The following is an 18016-nucleotide window of genomic DNA, read 5'->3' on the forward strand; positions in this document are numbered from 1 at the left end:
TAAGAGTACGGTGTGCAGTTCTGGTCACCATGCTGTGGGAAGGATGTGGTTGTGCTGGAGAGAGTGCAGAGGAGATTCACCAGGTGTTGTCTGGATTGGAGGAGTTTAGTTATGGGGAGAGATTGGATAGGCTGCGCCAAAGAGCAAAAGAAGCTGAGGGATGACCTGATAAAAGTAGACAAAACTACAAGAAGCATAGACACAATAGATGGTCGGAATTTTTTTCTGGGATAGGTGTATCAAAACAAGAGGGCACAGGTTTAAGGTGAGAGGATGGGGTATGAAAGGGGATTTGAGGGGTAATTTTTTTTATACAGAGCAGTTAGTATCTGGAACTCGCTGCCAGAGGAGGTGGTACAATCACTAGGTTTAATCGAGGTAATGAGTACAGGAGTCAAGAAGTCATGATGCACCTCTGTAGAACTTTGATCAAGCTGCATTCAGAGTATTGTATGCAGTTCTGGTCACCTCACTATAGGAAGTATGTCGAGGCTATAGAGCGGGTGCAGAGGAGGTTTACCAGGATGCTGCCTGGATTAAAGGGCATGTGCTGTCAGGAGAGGCTGGACAAACTTGGGCTCTTTTCTCTGGAGTGGTGGAGGCTGAGGGGTGATCTGTTGGAAGTGTTTAAAATTATGAGGGGCATAGATAGGGTGGACAAACAATATCTTTTTTTCCCTTTATTGAGTGATCCAATACCAGAGGACATCCATTTAAGGTGAGAGGGGGTAGGTTCAGAACAGACATGAGGGGTACGTTTTTTACTGAGAGAGTGGTAGATGCCTGGAATGCGTTGCCTGATAGGGTGGTGGAGGCAAACTCACTGGGGGCTTTTAAGAGGAGCTTGGATGGGCACATGTATGAGAGGGAGATGGAGGGATATGGGCAATCTGGAGAGAATAGCTATGTCGGCACAACATTGTGGGCCAAAGGGCCTGTTCTGTGCTGTATTGTTCTATGCTCTATGTTTAAGACACATTTATACCAACATTTTAATAGACAAGGCATGGAAGGATACAGACCTAATGCGGCCAAATGAGATTAGTGTAGTTGGGCGGAAGGGTCGGCATGGACGTGGTGGGCCAAAGGGCCATTCCTGTGCTGTACAACTCTGTGACTCTGATGGACTCGTCTGTCGGCCGACGGGATAACACGTCAGCGAGGTACCAGAGGTGGCGGCTCACAAAGTCCACTTATGATCACTCCCCAATCTGATTTGCAAGGCTCATTTCAGAACACGTGTAATTGAAAATTAATTCTCTCTGCTTCTCTTCTCCTGTCCTCCACCTCCCTCCCTACATTACCCATGCAAATCACTGCCCTAACTCAATCAAATCCGAGTCCCTTAAGGCCGATTCGTAGAAGGTCTGGATTTTAATTTCACCTCTGTCTTGGCTCTCTGCCTTGTCCTGACTCCTACTGTGACTTACCCCAACCGGGGAAGTGCCTTGTGCGGCTCAGCAGTGGTTGTGGCAGGACCTCCTCAGTCAGGGTGTTGTCCCTGACGTTTGTTTTGTGTATCTCAGACACTTTTAAAGTTGTGTGTGCTCCGCGCCTGGTCTCAATGTCCTGAACAGGGTTCGGGGAGACAGGTGCCAAGTTTAGCACACTTATATTTTGAAGACAGCGTTGATGGAACTTTTCAAGTGCCTTCAGATGTCATCGGTATGTTGTCCCAAGTTTCTGATGCATATAGGAGTGTTGGGATCACCACTGCTTTCTACACTAACATTTTAGTGTCTGTTCGGATGTCACGATCATGAAAGACTCTTGTTCGGAGACGTCCAAAAGCTGTTCCAGCACATTTAAGACGATGTTGGATCTCGTCATTAAGGTCGACATTGGAGGAGAGGTAACTTCCAAGAGATGGGAAGTGATCCACGTTTTCCAGGGTTGTTTTGCCAAGTTGGTTTGATGGTTCTATCCAATTTGTCTCAGTTGGTGACAGTTGGTAGATGATCTGAGTCTTCTTGGAATTGATGGTAAGTCCAAGTTTCGTGTACACACGGTTGAAGACAGTCAGGATCTGTTGTAGGTGGTTTTCTGAGAGAGCTGCAACACAGTTGTCATCTGCGTATTGGAATTTGATGAGGGAACTCGTGGATGTCTTGTTTTTGGACTTGAGACGGGCAAGATTGAAAAATCTGCCATCTGTTCTGTAGACAATTTCGATTTCTGGGGGTAGATCGTCCTTGATGATGTGGATGACTGTTGCAATGAAGATGGTGAACAAAGTTGGGGCAATCACGCATCCCTGGTTTACTCCTGATTTGACTTGAAAAGGCTCACAGTTACTGTTGCTGAGTACTGTGTCCAATTCTGGTCGCCTCATTATAGGAAGGATGTGGAAACATTGGAAAAGGTACAGAGGAGATCTACCAGGACGCTGCCTGGTTTAGAGAGCATGCATTATGAGGAGAGACTAAGGGAGCTAGGGCTTTACTCTTTGGAGAGAAGGAGGATGAGAGGAGACATGATAGAGGTGTACAAAATACTAAGAAGAATAGATAGAGTGGACAGCCAGCGCCTCTTTCCCAGGGCACCAATGCTCAATACAGGAGGGCATGGCTTTAAAGTAATGGGTGGGAAGTTCAAGGGAGATACCAGAGGAAGGTTTTTTATCCAGAGATTTTTTGGGGAGTGGAATGCGCTGCCTGGGGCGGTGGTGGAGGCAGGTACATTGGTGAAATTTAAGAGATTACTAGATAAGCATATGGAGGAATTTAAAATAGAGGGATATGTGGGAGGAAGGGGTTAGATAGTCTTAGGCGAGGTTTAAGGGTCGGCACAACATTGTGGGCCGAAGGGCCTGTATTGTCCTGTACTGTTCTATGTTCTATGTTTCTCTCCGCTGCTGGCCTGGAGCTGCGTTGGTGGTGGGGTCTGTATGTTAGACGGGAGAGGGCTGGGTTATTGCAGGGGAGGGAGTGTCCAGTCACCAGCCCCAATCATCACGGCGTGGGCCAGAGTTGATGGACCAGCTGGTTGCATTTGCCCTATTGTGCTCTCCTAGCTGATAGGTCTGTTTACATTGAACTACAGACAGGTTTTGGGCCCCGGGTTGGTCTATCACGAGGGGCTGGACATTTCGATGGACAATAGGTACAGAAAGAGGCCATTTGCCCTCACGTCTTTGAAAGGCCTCTCTAATTACTCCCTATATTTCCTATCAAAACACTCATCCAGAGATGTTATCCCGAACCCAAGACGTTATCCAAAGAAGTTATCTTTTGAACCTGCTTGCACCGCCTTGCAGTTTGTCCCAGCTCACAACTTATTGCGTTCAAAGAAATCCTGAGATGCAATTGGTAGAGCCACTGCCTCAAGACTCCAGAGACCCGAGTTTGATCCTGACCACCCAGCGCTGTCTGTGTGGAGTTCTCCCTGTGACCATGTGGGTTTCCTCCCACATCCCAAAGACATGGGGGTTGGTGGGTTAATTGGCCGCTGCAAATTGCTGCTTTTGTATGTAGGTGAGGGGTGGGATCTGGGGGGAGGTGACGGGAATGTGGGAAAAATAAAATTGGATTTGTGTAGGATAAGTATAAGTGGGTGGTTGATGGTCGGCACAGACTTGCTGGGCCGAAGGGCCTGTTTCCGTGCTGTATCTATGAGTCGATGACTCCATGACACCTTGTGCCACCACCTCCACTTACTGTTTCCCCTTATTTCCTCTCATCTGAACCCTTCATGGCTTTGAACGGCTTAACAGCATCTCCCCTTAACCTTCCCTGCTTGAGAACAACTCCTTGCATTTACCTAGCGCCTTTAATATCCCAAGTTACTGCACGTGTCTGTTATCCATCATGAACACTGAGCCCTGAGCAATGTTAGGATGGATGACCAAGGCCCTGGAGGAGTTTAAGCAGAGTTTTAAAGATGGCGAGAGAGCTGGGGCAGCGGAGAGATTTAGGGAAGGGATTCCAGATCTTTGGGTCTTCATTTCTGAAGGTGAAGCAATTAACTTGGGGATCAATGAGGATTGGAGGAAGGCAGGGATATTGGAGGATATTGGGCAAGAGGATATAACAGGGGTAATGAGGGATTGGAAAAGAGGGGAATTTTTAAATCAACGTGTTGCTTAACCAAGTCTGTAGGAATGGTGATGATGGGCTAATTGGCATTGGTTTATTATTGTTACGTGTACCAAGGTACAGTGAAAAGCTTTTGTTTGCGTGCCGTCCAGACAGATCATTCCATACATAAGGATGCCAAGGTAGTAAAAAGGAAAACAGCATGCAGAATATAGTGGTACGGTTACAGAGAAGGTGAAGTGCAGATAGACAAATAAGTTGCAAGGGCCTAGACGAAGTAGATTCAGAGATCAAGAGTTCATCTTTAACATGTAAGAGGTCCGATCAAGAGTGTTATAACAGCAGGATAGAAGCTGTCCTTGAGCCTGGTGGTGTGTGTTCTCAAGCTTTTGTATCTTCTGCCCAATGGGAGAGGGGAGAAGAGAGAATGACCGGGGTGGGAGGGGTCCTTGATTATGTTGGCTGCTTTCCCGATGCAGCAGGAAGTGTAGACAGAGTCAGCGGAGGGAGACGGTGTGAGGTAGGACATGGGTGGTGGAGATTTAAAATCAGGGACTGTATGGGCAGTGAGCTCATATTAATTGGGCACCATTTATTGATATTGGTGAAAGAACTACCCACTTCAAGGCCTTCCTGGCCAGTGACAAGCCTCTCACTGCCCATCAGTGTCTTGGAATTAATTGATAACCTCTTGGGCAGTGTCACCAAATCCATCTGTAGAAAAACATGCAGGTTAATGGCAGTCCTTTGACCCGACCACATGGACTTCCAGAGGGAAAAATCTGTTTGAAGCCTTAGGAGGACATCTAACATTACATGACATATAACAGGGAACTCCGTACTACTAGTACAGGAGTGACGGACCGAACAATCTCATCTGGTGATGTAACATGCAGCAATTCTTGTAACATATGCACCAAAGGGGGCCACTTGGTCCATCATATGTGCACAGCAGGATCCCACATCCAGCAATGAGATTAAATGATGATCCCAAATGTTTTGGTGTTGGTCTGAATCAGATAGAAATGACCTCTGCCTCTCAAGAAAGCATCCAGTGGTGCGAATAACTTGGAAATGCCTGTGCTAGAATGGGCACGATGGGCTCAATGAACTTGTCTGGTGCTGTAAAGTATTAGGATTCTATAACATGTATACATAGAAGGTAACCTGAGTGGTCAAAAGGCCCTTCCTCACTGAGTGCTTGTGCTTTTCTCTTGCAGTACATGTATGAAGGAAACGACATCAGCGACCTTCCTGTGGACCTCTCCGTCGTGTGGAACGGGAACTTTGTCATCGACAACCCAGCCAACATTAAAGGTACGGCCAACAGAGAGAGCAGCCCCCTCCTTACAACTCCCACAACCCCAATCCCGAGACTTGCCAACATTAAAGGTACGGCCAACAGAGAGAGCAGCCCCCTCCTTACAACTCCCACAACCCCAATCCCGAGACTTGCCAACGTTAAAGGTACGGCCAACAGAGAGAGCAGCCCCCTCCTTACAACTCCCACAACCCCAATCCCAAAACCTTTTTAAGGGTTCCAAAGGCTTCATACAGTTTGAATTTGCGAATGTTGCAGGGAAAGGTTTGCATTTCTATAGCGCCAGACTCCTGAAGCATTGTGCGCCCAGTACCACCACTTTTGAAATTCAAACTCCCAGAAGCAACAGGGAGGTAACGGCCAGCCATTTTGATTGAGAAGTAAGTTTCACCCAAGGCTGTGGCACGAACCTTTCTTGCATCAGTATTCCATTTCATTAGCTTGCCCAACTCATTCTGTCTCCTGTCAAACAAGGGATCTCACCAACCTCAGCTGAGATGTATTTATTTATTTTCCCGTGACATAGAAGGAGCCCATTCGGTCTTTTGGGTCTGTGCCAGTTCTCAGAGCAATCCCATTAAACCCATAACCTATTCTACCACTCACCTACACAGTAGGGATAATTTACAGTGGCCAATTAATCTACCAACCCACCAAGCTCAAGGACAGCTTCTATCCTGCTGTTATTGAACAGACCTCTTGTCCTCACAATCTACCTCATTATGACCTTGCACCTTATTGTCTGCCTGCACTGCACCTTCTCTGTAACTGTAACACTTTATTCTGCATTCTGTTATTGTTTTCCCTTGTACTACCTTGATGTACTGATGTGATGAAATGATCTGTATGAAGTTTTTCACTGTACCTCTGGACATGTGACAATAATAAACCAATAATCAAATGTCTTTGGGATGTCAGAGGAAGCTGGAGCACCCAAGGTAAATGTACATGGTCACAGGGGGGAGCGAACAGAGAGTTACACAGCTCGGAAACAGGCCCTTCAGCCCAACTTGTCCGTGCCGACCAAGACCGAGTCCCATTTGTCTGCGTTTGGCCCATGTCACTTTAAACCTTTCCTATCCATGTCCCTCTCCAAGTGTCTTTTCACTGTTGTAATTGTACACACCTCTATAGCTTCCTCTGGCTGCTCGTTCCAAATACTCACCACCCTCTGCGTGAAAGCCTCCCCTTCCACTCGTTCCACACAGAGTTCCCATCTCTCCTCTTTCATCTCTTCCTGAATTCCCGAGATGATCCTCGGAGACAGGAGGGCTCTGAGCAGATTTGTTGCACGGTGGGTAACACATTTCACCTGGCATGACGCTGACACCTCTCTGAGTGCCAGCTCCTCATGAATAGCCTCAGCTGGCACTCTTGCTCTCAGGCTGAGAACGTGTCTCCTCCGCGATCCTCCTCCCCCAAACAACTTAAAGGGGAACTGTGCTCGGTGTCTGCCACAGCTGAGCAGACCCCAACTCCTTCCCGACTGGGAGGTTCTGTGTTCAAGCCTTTCTTTGGAAACCTGAGAACAAAAGTTTGGTGCAGTACGTAAGAAGTGCCACTTCTTTATTTATATATTTATTCAAAGGATGTGGGCTTCGCAGACTGAGCCAGCATTTAATTGCCCATCCCTAGTTGGCCCTTGAGAAGGTGGCGGTGAGCTGCCTTCTTGAACTGCTGCAGTCCATGAGGTGTGGGTGTATTGGTATTGTTATTGGTTTATTATTGTCACATGTACCGAGGTACAGTGAAAAACTTGTCTTGCATACCGATCGTACAGGTTAATTCATTACACAGTGCAGTTACATTGAGTTAGTACAGAGTGCATTGAGGTAGTACAGGTAAAAACAATAACAGTACAGAGTAAAGTGTCACAGTTACAGAGAAAGTGCAGTGCAATAAGGTGCAAGGTCACAACAAGGTAGATCGTGAGGTCAGAGTCCATCTCATCATATAAGGGAACCGTTCAATAGTCTTATCACAGTGGGGTAGAAGCTGTCCTTAAGTCTGGTGATACGTGCCCTCAGGCACCTGTATCTTCTACCCGATGGAAGAGGAGAGAAGAGACACTGCTGTTAGGGAGGGAGTTGCAGGATTTCAACCCAGCGACGGTGAAGGAACGGCAATATATTTCCAAGTCAGGATGGAGAATGGCTTGGAGGGCACTGTAAAGCATTAAGCTAACCGCTACACTACCATGCCTGACCCTACACTACCGTGCCTGCCCAAAGTTGCGTCAGCTCATTCAGAAGGTGGTGAAAGATACCCTGGAACAAGAGCCCTGTCACAACCCCAGGACTGCCTGTATGTCCCAGTACCCCCACTGTTTATCCTGTCTCACACATGCCCATTAGTTTCCCCTTTGATTCTCTTTACCAACTAACCCACCAGCGCATCTTTGGGAGGAAGCCCATGTGTAACGAGGTGCGAACTCCCCACAGACAGCACCCAAAGTCAGGATCAAACCCGGGTCCCTGGGCTGTGAGGCAGCAGCACCACCTGCTGAGCCAGCACGCAGCCCAGCCACGGCTCCCTGACCCACTGTGAGGGTCCCCTGAGCACTCCCCCACACCTGGATGAAAAACACAATGATGCTGGAGGAACTCAGCAGGCCAGGCAGCATCTGTGGAGAAAAGCAGGCGGTCAACGTTTCGGGTCAGGACCCTTCTTCAGGACTGAAGATAGGAGGGCAGGCACGGTAGTGCAGCGGTCAACATAACACTTTACAGCGCCAGCGACCTGCCTTCAATTCCAGCCACTGTCTGTAAGGAGTTTGTGCGTTCTCACCATGTCTGCGTGGGTTTCCTCCCACATTCCAAAGACGTACGGGTTAGGAAGTTGTGGACATGCTATGTTGGCGCTGGAAGCGTGGTGACACTTGCGGGCTGCCCCCAGAACACTCTGTGCAAAAGATGCATTTCACTGTGTGTTTCAATATACAAGTGACTAATAAAGAAACCTTGTCTTGAAAGGGGAGCCCAATATATCGGATGGAAAAGCAGAGCAGTGATAGGTGGACAAAAGAGGGGAGGCGGGGTGGGCACAGGGAGGTGATAGGTAGATGCAGGTAAGAGATAGTGATAGGCAGGTGCGGCGGGGGGGCGCGGAGAGCAGATCTACCAGGGGATGGGTCAAAGGTACGGAGAGAGAGGGATAAAAGGGCTGGGAAAGGGAAGAAGTATGGTGGAGTGAGGGAGTGTTTATGGGGAAGGGGTGGGGTGGGGATTCTCCACTCTAAAAAACCCCCTCACCTACTCCAACCTTACCCCCTTTGAATGCTCTGCTCTCCACTCCTAAAAACTCCCACTTTAGGTAATCCCACCCCTATTCCCCACAAACCAACCCCCCCCCCCCCCCAACCATACTTCCTTCTCTTCCCTTTCCTAGTCTCTCTTTTCCCTCTCTCATACCCTTGACCCATCCCCCGGTGGATCTGCTCTCCTCTCCTCCCCCGCACTATCTCTTACCTGCATCTACCTATCACCTCCTTGTGCCCACCCCACCTCCCCTCTTTTGTCCACCTATCACTGCTCTGCTTTTCCCTCCTATATATCGGGCTTCCCCCTTTTCCTATCTTCAGTCCTGAAGAAGGGTCCTGACCTGAAACGTTGACCGCCTGCTCTTCTCCACGGACGCTGCCTGGCCTGCTGAGCTCCTCCAGCGTCATCGTGTTTTTCCTCTGGATTCCAGCATCTGCAGTCCTTTGTTTCTCTTCCCCCACACCTGCAAACTGATTAGAAGCCAGCTGAGTGACAGGAGAGAGCAGGGCGACGGGGGCAGAGTGTGGGGATTGTAGGAACGACCATGGGAGCAAGCAGATAGGCACAGAGAGTTCCAACTTCTGTGGCCTTTGCTTCATCCACTGAAATGACCTTGTGAAAGGCACCAGCGATAAATGCACAGATATCTTTCATAGTTGGTATTCAGAATTATCTGATCACATTCATAGCAGCACTTAATTTGTGTGCATTTACTGTGGGCAAACAGCCACTTGAGACTCTTCAAACAGTGGATTATTATTCTCCCTTTTCATTCAAAACCCTCCAGGCCAAATCTCTCTCTCGATGAGCTTACTGAGGGAACTGTGGGAGGCAAGGGGAGGGAAATAGAGACAGAGAGTGCCAAGTCCATTTCCTTAATCTTAAACCTGAACCCTTTCCAAACAATGGATTCATTAACTTTTGCCAAAGAGAAATAACGTTTGCTCGTGACTGCACTGATGTTAAGCCTCTGCATTCCTGCCAGTGAATTTGCCAGGGATAGGAACCTGGTGCATATGGGAGGTCAAGTGGGCTATTGGGAAAGTCCATCTCCATCGCTCTAGGCTGTGTCATTGGCCGGTTCAGGGTCCGCCACGCTGATGCTGGGCTGGAGTCACATTTATCCGCGAAGGCTTGTGGTGTGAGCTTGCACCTCATCCGTTGAAGCCAGCAGTCAGCCTTGTACCTCTGGGACCCTAGGGAAGCATCTGTCCTCCAATTAGCTCGTGACGGGTCTTCAGTTGAGCTTGTTGCTTCTGTGAATGTTCATGTAATTAAAACATTGGTTGATGGCACTTTTTAATCACGCCACAGACATAATCAAATTAACTGGTGTGTCAGGCTCTGTGTGGGAATGATTTACATTCTGTAGGGTGAACTGCTCCTTGCCTCTTCTCCTGTTTTCATTGCCCCACGACAAGTCTTCAGAGACGGTGCTGGCAAGCTGTTGGATTGTGGAATGGTACAAACTTACAGCACAGATGTGAGGCCATTCACTCCATCGTATCAATGCCAGCCAGAAACAGTGCTAGAGACACAAGAGACTGCAGAGGCTGGAATCTGGAGCAACAAACAAACTGCTGGAGGAACTCAGCGGGTCGAGCAGCATCTGTGGAGGGAGATGGGCAGTTGGCGTTTTGGGTCGAGACCCTTCATCTGGACCGAAAGAGCAGAGGGGAGATAGTTGGTGTGAAGAGGTGAGGGGAAGAGGTGGAGCAAGAGCTGGCAGGCGATAGGTGGATCCAGGTGAGGAGGGGTGATAGGCAGATGGAGGAGGGGAGAGTGGAGATAGCGACAGAGGCTGGGAAGTATAGGTAAGGTATAAGGTATCTTTATTAGTCACATGTACATCGAAACACACAGTGAAAGGCATCTTTGCATAGAGTGTTCTGGGGGCAGCCCGCAAGTGTCGCCACGCTTCCGGCGCCAACATAGCATGCCCACAACTTCCTAACCCGTACGTCTTTGGAATGTGGGAGGAAACCGGAGCACCCGGAGGAAACCCACGCAGACACGGGGAGAACGTACAAACTCCTTACAGGCAGCGGCCGGAATTGAACCCGGGTCACTGGCGCTGTAAAGCGTTACGCTAACCGCTGCACCAAAGGGCTGCAGATGATGGAATCTGATAGGAGAGAGAGGTGGAGCCTTGAATCAAGAGAGGGAGGTGGGGAGGGGAGACGGGAACAGTGGGGGAGGGGATCAAGTGGGAGGAGTGTGTGGATGGTGGGCAGAGCTACTTAGGTTAACCCCACTCCCCAGCTTTTGGTCCGTCATCATAGAATCTTACAGCAAGTAAACAGGCCCTTCGTCCCTCCAGTTCCATGCTAACCATCAAGCACCTATCCACACTAACCCCATTTACCAGCGTTTTGTCTGTAGTCTTCCCGACCTTCGTCATACAAATTTCATCTAGGTATTTCTTAAATGTTGTGAGAGTCTCTGCCTCCATCATCCCCTCAGGCCATGCGTTCCAGATTCCAACCATCTGCTGGGCTTCCTCAGATCCCCTCTAAATCTGTTACCCCTTGCCATAAACCTATACCCTCCAGTTTTAGACACCTCTGCCGTATCTACCCGATCTTTGCCCCTTTATAATTTTGTACACCACTATCAGGTCCCCACCTCAGCCTCCAGGGAGAACAGACCCAGTCTCTGCTCATAGCAGAGATGCTCCATCCCAGGTAACATACTGGGGAATCTCCTCCGCACTCTCTCCAGTGCCACCATGTCCTTCCTATAGTATGGTGACCAGAACGGAACAACGTACTCCAGCTGTGGCTTAGCCGATGTTGAATCATAACCTCCCTGCTCTTATATTCTATACCCCAGCAAGCATCTCTTATGTCTCCAGAACCATCACTATTCTTCAAGGACTCGTCCTTGCAGTGTGGAAGAACCAGAGGGATCTTGGGGTCCACATCCATAGATCCCTCAAGGTTGTCGCACAGGTCGATAGGGTTGTTAAGAAGGTGTATGGAGTGTTGGCCTTCATTAGTCGGGGTACTGAGTTCAAGAGCTGCGAGGTGATGTTGCAACTCTATAGAACTCTGGTCAGACCACACTTGGAGTATTGTGTTCAGTTCTGGTCACCTCATTATAGGAAGGATGTGGAAGCTTTAGAGAGGGTGCAGAGGAGATTTACCAGGATGCTTCCTGGATTGGAGAGCATGTCTTATGAGGATAGGTTGAGCGAGCTAGGGCTTTTCTCTTTGGAGAGAAGGAGGATGAGAGGTGACTTGATAGAGGTGTATAAGATTGAGGGGCATAGATCGAGTGGACAGCCAGCACCTTTTCCCAGGGCGGCAATGGTTAACATGAGGGGACATAATTTTAAGGTGATTGGAGGAAGGTATAAGGGGGATGTCAGGGGTAAGTTTTTTACACAGAGAGTGGTGGGTGCGTGGAACGCACTGCCGGCAGAGGTTGTGGGGGCAGATACATTAGGGACATATAAGAAACTCTTAGATAGACACATGAATGATAGAGAAATGGGGGGCTATGTGGAGGGGGGAAGAGTTAGCTAGATCTTAGAGCAGAATAAAATGTCGGCACAACATTGTGGGCCGAAGGGCCTGTACTGTGCTGTGGTGTTCTATGTTCTAAACCTTTCCTATCCGTGTACTTGTCCAAATGCCTTTTAAAAGTTGTAATTGTACCTGCCTCAACCACTTCCTTTAGCAGCTCGTTCCATGTACCCTCCACCCTCTGTGTGAAAAGGTTGCCCCTCAGTTTCTATCATCAAGGATCCCCACCATCCAGGCCATGCCATCTTCTCGCAGCTACCATCGGGCAGGAGGTACAGAAGCCCACCACCAGGTTCAGAAACAGCTACTTCCCTACAACCATGTGGTTCTTGAACCAACCTACACAACCTAATCACTACCTCAGCAATGGAACACTACAGACCACCTCCTGCACTACCATGGATTGTGGTTTTTTTGCACTAAGGTCTAGTTACAGTTTTGAAAGTGCTGAGAGTTTGTGCTGGTTTCACCCTTTCGAGCAGTGAGTTCCAGACCATCGTTACCCTCTGGGTGAAAATTCTTTTCCTGATCTCCCCTCTGACGCTTTCACCCAGCCATATCAATCTGCGTTCCCTGGTCATCGGCTTCACTGCTGAGGGAAGTCAGTCCTTCCAGCTCCCCCTGTTGTGCCTTTCAATTAAATCAGCCTCCGTTATTGTACTGGGAACAACCCGCAGCCTGTATAGTCTCTCCTCACACCCATTATCCTGGAGAGATCCTCTTGAATCTCCTTCAAACCCCGTGCAATGCTGTCACACCCGTGCTGCGGAGTATGATCAGATGTGTGCACGTAGTTATCCAGCTGTGGACCCCTTGCATCAGCTCCCTGCTCCCCCCTTCTGTGCCTTGGCCAATATCCCGAATGTCTTCTCACCTCCAGCTGGGTATCTCTGCATTCCTCACGTGAGGAATGTTCAGGAGGCAGAATAAATGTGGACTGAGGCGGAGGGGGATGGGTAGGGAGGTTGTCCGGGGGCTGGTGTGGGCAACAGAATTAGAAGCTCAGCGCGGAATCAATTGCCCAGCGAGCCTGCTGGGACACTGGCCGATCTTCTACCAAGTTCATGGGGTCAATGGCAGCTTGACTGACAGCTGACGGTCACCAATGTTCTCTTCCCTTGGGTCTGGGGAAGGTGGGGCTCTGGAGGATTGGTGGTGGGGCACACGGTCAGGTGACAAAGCTTCCCTGGAGGTATCTGGCCACAGTGATGCCCCCAGGAGGTGCAGGTGGTGGTGGAGGCTTGTGAATTAATGGTGGGCGATGTGGGCTCCAGGTTCCCCGGACCTCATTGAGTTACGGTGCCTCTCAACGGGGCACATGCTCAGAAGTCGATAACCCAAGGAAAGCAATGGTCAATGGAAATGTGCAGGGCTTGGGTGTGGGGTGGATGGGGGGGGAGTTGTGTGGCAGGAAGGGGTGGGGCTGGGGTGTAGCATAAGGGGCAGGGCTGGGGTGTGGCAGGAAGGGGTGGGACTTGGGTGTGACAGGAAGGGGCGTGGCTGGGTGTGACAGGAAGGGGTGGGTCTGAGTGTAGTGGGGCAGGCAGTAGAGGTGGGGCTGGCTCTTGGCAGCTGGAGCCAAGTATGGCAGGTAGAGAGGGAACATTGGACCTCCAGAGCTGTTCACTAACCATCACCTCCTCTCCACCTCTCTTCCCCCATCTCCCTCCTCCACCCAGCTCACCTGTACAAGTGCACTGCCCTGCGGGAGAGCTGTGGACTTTGCCTGAAGGCCGACCCGAAGTTCGAGTGCGGCTGGTGCGTGCTGGAGAAGAGGTGCGTGCTTCATTCCGACTGCCAGACGCCAGGGAGCAACTGGATGCACCAAAGCAGTGGCAATAGCAGATGCACCGATCCCAGGATCACCAAGGTATGCTCCTCCAACGGGTCAGCGTGTCCTGCTGCACTGCGCGTGGCTCTGATGCTCTGTCCACCCACCGTGTGCGGCCGGATCACCTTTGAAGAGTCTCTTCTGTTAAGACACATGCACTAACTGTGGTGAGATCCTGAGATCCCGACCAATGGAGTGTTGTGGAACAGAGGGACCTTGCAGTACAAGTACGTGGCTCCCCGAAAGTGGCATCACAAGTAGACAGGTAGTGAAGAAGGCTTTTAGCACGCTGGCCTTCAGTCAGAACATTCAGTACAGGAGTTGCGATGTTATGTTGCAGTTATACAAGACTTTGGTGAGACCGCATTTGGGGTATTGTGTACATTTTTGGTTGTCTTGTTGTAGAAGAGGCATCATTAAACTGGAAGGAGTGCAGAGAAGACTTATGAGGAAGCTGCCAGGACTCAAGGAGCTGAGTTATAGGGAGAGGTTGGGCAGGGTGGGTCTTTATTCCTTCGAATGTTGGAGACTGAGGGGTGACTTTATAGAGGTGTATAAGTTCATGAGGGGCAGAGATAGGGTGAATGCACACAGTTTATTTTCCCCAGGGAAGACGAACTAAAAACTGGAGGGCATAGGTTTAAGGTGAGAGGTGAAAGGTTTAAAAGGGACCTGAGGGGCAACTTTTTCATGCAAGGGGTGGTGGATACATGGAACGGGCTGCCAGAGGAAGTGGTTGAGGCAGGTATAATAATAACACTTAAGCAACACTTGGACAAGTACGTGGATAGGAAAGGTTTAGAGGGATATGGGCCAAACGTAGGCAAATAGGACTAGCTTGGTGGGCACCTAGGTCAGCATGGATGAGTTGGGCCGAAGGGCCTGTTTCCGTGCTGTATGACTCTATGGTGACCAGGAAGTCCAGCGGAGTGCCCCCTGTACGGGCAAAGGCAGATACAAACCTTAGGTTTGCATGAGTGAGGCCTACGGACAGGCTGAAGCCATACTACCAGGCTGGTTTACAAAGTGAAGGAAGCACGTTACCGCTGACCTTTTAAACATTTTGAAAGCTCAGTGGCTTCATTGGGACCTCTTCTTGTCTAAAGTCCACAGATGACATTGACTGGCATTTCCAAGGAGTCTTACAAATTAAATACATTGTCTAAAAGGGCAGCAACATCATCGTTCAAGTGGCTTGACACCGTCCCTTTCATTGACATCCCATCATTCACCCTAAGTATTCATTCCCTCATTGGTGAGATCTCACGTTGAAACTATTGAAGTCCCCCTGACAACCCCCTGCCAACGCAGTCACTGAGATCTTTCAGGTCCCCTTGAAAGTGGTGACACAGGTAGACAGGTTGCAGAAGAAGGCGTTTGGCACGCGCGCCTTCGTTGATCAGAATATTGAGTGCAGGAGTTGGGATGTCATGTCACAGCTGTACAAGACGTTGGTAAGGCCACCTGTGGAGAACTGATTGCAGTTCTGGCCACCCTTTCTTAGAAAGGATGTCATTAAACTGGAAAGGGTGCAAAGAAGATTTACAAGGATGTTACTGGGACCAGAGGGTCTAGGTTATAAGGAGAGGCTGGATAGGCTGGGACTGTTTTCTCTGGAGTGTAGGAGGGCTGACCTTATTGACTTTGTAAGAATCATGAGGAGCATAGATAAGGTGAATAGCCAAAGTCTTTTCCCCAGGGTAGGGGAGTCCCAAACTAGAGGACATGGGTTTAGAGTGAGAGGGGAAAGGTTTAAAAGAGACTTGAGGGGCAGCTTTTTCCATCAGAGGGTGGTGGGGATATGGAACGAGCTGCCAGAGGAAGCAGTAGAGGCAGGTACAATTACAGTGTTCAAAGGATGTTTAGACAGATACGTGGATAGGAAAGGTTTAAAGAGATATGGGCCAAATGGGACTAGCTCATTTTGGGCAACTTGGTCAACACAGACGAGATGGGCCGAAGGGCCTGTTTCCCTGCTGTACAGCTCTATGACTTCCCCCCCCATCAACATTAACCAGACTGTTGCAGTTCAGCAAGGAGCTCCCATCTTATGAGCTGCTTCTGCTGAGGTGAATTACTCATCTCCTGACCCTCCAGAGCTGTTCCACCATATCCAAGGCAGGTCAGGAAGGTGTGGGTAACCGCCTTCATTGCCCGCTCTAATGACCACCCAAAATATTCATCCCCTCCACCACTGCCACACCCGCTGCCCACAGCAACTTGCCCAGGTAAATCTGCAGCACCTCCCAGACATGACTTCGGCCGTCCACCCCTCGACTGCGAAATATATCTCTGTTCCTTCACTGTCACTGGGTCTTAACTCCTGGAAGATAAGGTTTCTTTATTAGTCACATGTACATCGAAACACACAGTGAAATGCACCTTTTGCGTAGAGTGTTCTGGGGGCAGCCCGCAAGTGTTGCCACACTTCCAGCGCCAACATAGCATGCCCACAACTTCCTAACCTGTACATCTTTGGAACGTGGGAGGAAACCGGAGCACCCGGAGGAAACCCACGCAGTCACGGGGAGAACGTACAAACTCCTTACAGACAGCGGCCAGAATTGAACCCGGGTTGCTGGCACTGTAAAGCATTACGCTAACCGCTACACTACCGTGAAACCTCCCCTACCAGAGATATCTAAAACTAGAGGACATAGGTTTAGGGTATGGGGAAGAGAAAAGGAATTTTTTTCCCTCCCAGAGGGCTGGTTGGACTCTGGAGTGCCCTGCCCGAGAGGGAGGGACTCTCACAGCATTTGGGTAGTCTAGACAAGCACATGAATCACCAAGACAAAGGTGGCTGTAGACCACGTACTGGCTAATAAGATTTGATGGCTGATGTGAACATGGTGGGTCAAAGCTGCTGCTTCTGTAATGTATGTATGATTATATAAACTCAGCTGATGACACATGCCCACAAGCAACAACATTTTGAGAACATTCAGGCTTAGGCTAATAAATGGCAAGTAACATTCTGGACTTAAAAGCTGTTATCAACAATGGTTACTGGGAAACTGTTGTACACTGTGAAGAGCCCAGATGTCCTTTAACAAGTGAGGATGATGAGGTTCTACTTTCTGCATCTACATCAGAAGGGGTGAGATCACGCCCCGTTCCAGGTGACGGACACCGAAATCTTGGCAGAGTCTGCAGTTGTGGCATCAAGGGATTGCTGCGCTGTTGGACGCGCCAACATCCGAACTGCTAAACTACCCCTTCAAGTCGAGGTAAAGGACCCCGGGGCCACACTTTCGACGAAGAGTTAGGGGTATTCTTCCTGCCCTTCCATCTGATGGTTATTCCTCAATCAGGATGGATTAAAAATTGAAATAAACCAGAAAATACCGGGGGCAGTCAGAAGGCTCATCTTTGGAGAGTACAACAGTTAAAGTTTCAGGTCGATGATCCATCAGCAAGAGTTCTAATGAAACATTAATTCTGTTTCTCTCTCCGCAGATGCTGCCTGACTTGCTGAGCATTTTCTGTTTTATTTCAGATTTCTAGCTGCTGTAGTTTATTGCTTGAAAATTAGTTAAAAACTGATTGGCTGGTTATTATGATTGTGGGAGCTTGCTGTGCCCATAGTGGCTACTGCATTCACAACAGTGGCTGTACTTGGAACTCCTCAGTGCCTGCAAAGCACTGCTAAGGCTGTGAAAGATGCTGGAGAAATACCTGGCCTTCGCTGTGTAAAGACGCAGTGAAACCTGTCTAAGTTCATCGAACATAGAATAGCACAGCGCAGGAACAGGCCCTTCGGCCCACAATGTCTATGCTGACCACGATGCCAAATTAAACTAAATCTCTTCTGCCTGCACATGATCTATATCGCTCCATTCCCTGCATATTCATGTGTCTATCTGAACACCACTATTGTATCTACTTCTACCACTACCCCTGGCAGCTCATTCCAGCCACATACAACTTGCTGTGTCAAAAAACTTGCCCTGCATATCTTCATGTTTTCCCCCTCTTACCTTAAATGCATACCCTCTCGTACTTGACATTTCTACCCTGGGAAAAAGATTCTGACAGTCCAC

At 49.2% G+C, this 18016-nt stretch overlaps 1 protein-coding gene across 1 annotated transcript in view; it reads left to right on the forward strand.

Annotated features, from left to right (window-relative positions):
* The window catches only part of LOC127572138 (plexin-A1-like), a 456000-nt gene that overhangs the window by 342310 nt on the left and 95674 nt on the right, over nucleotides 1-18016 (forward strand). Inside the window, 2 exon segments of the mRNA XM_052019089.1 lie at nucleotides 5255-5351; nucleotides 13822-14012. Coding sequence (XP_051875049.1) covers nucleotides 5255-5351; nucleotides 13822-14012 — 288 coding nt within the window.

Source organism: Pristis pectinata, chromosome 6, assembly GCF_009764475.1.
Source record: "Pristis pectinata isolate sPriPec2 chromosome 6, sPriPec2.1.pri, whole genome shotgun sequence".
NCBI lineage: Eukaryota > Metazoa > Chordata > Chondrichthyes > Rhinopristiformes > Pristidae > Pristis > Pristis pectinata.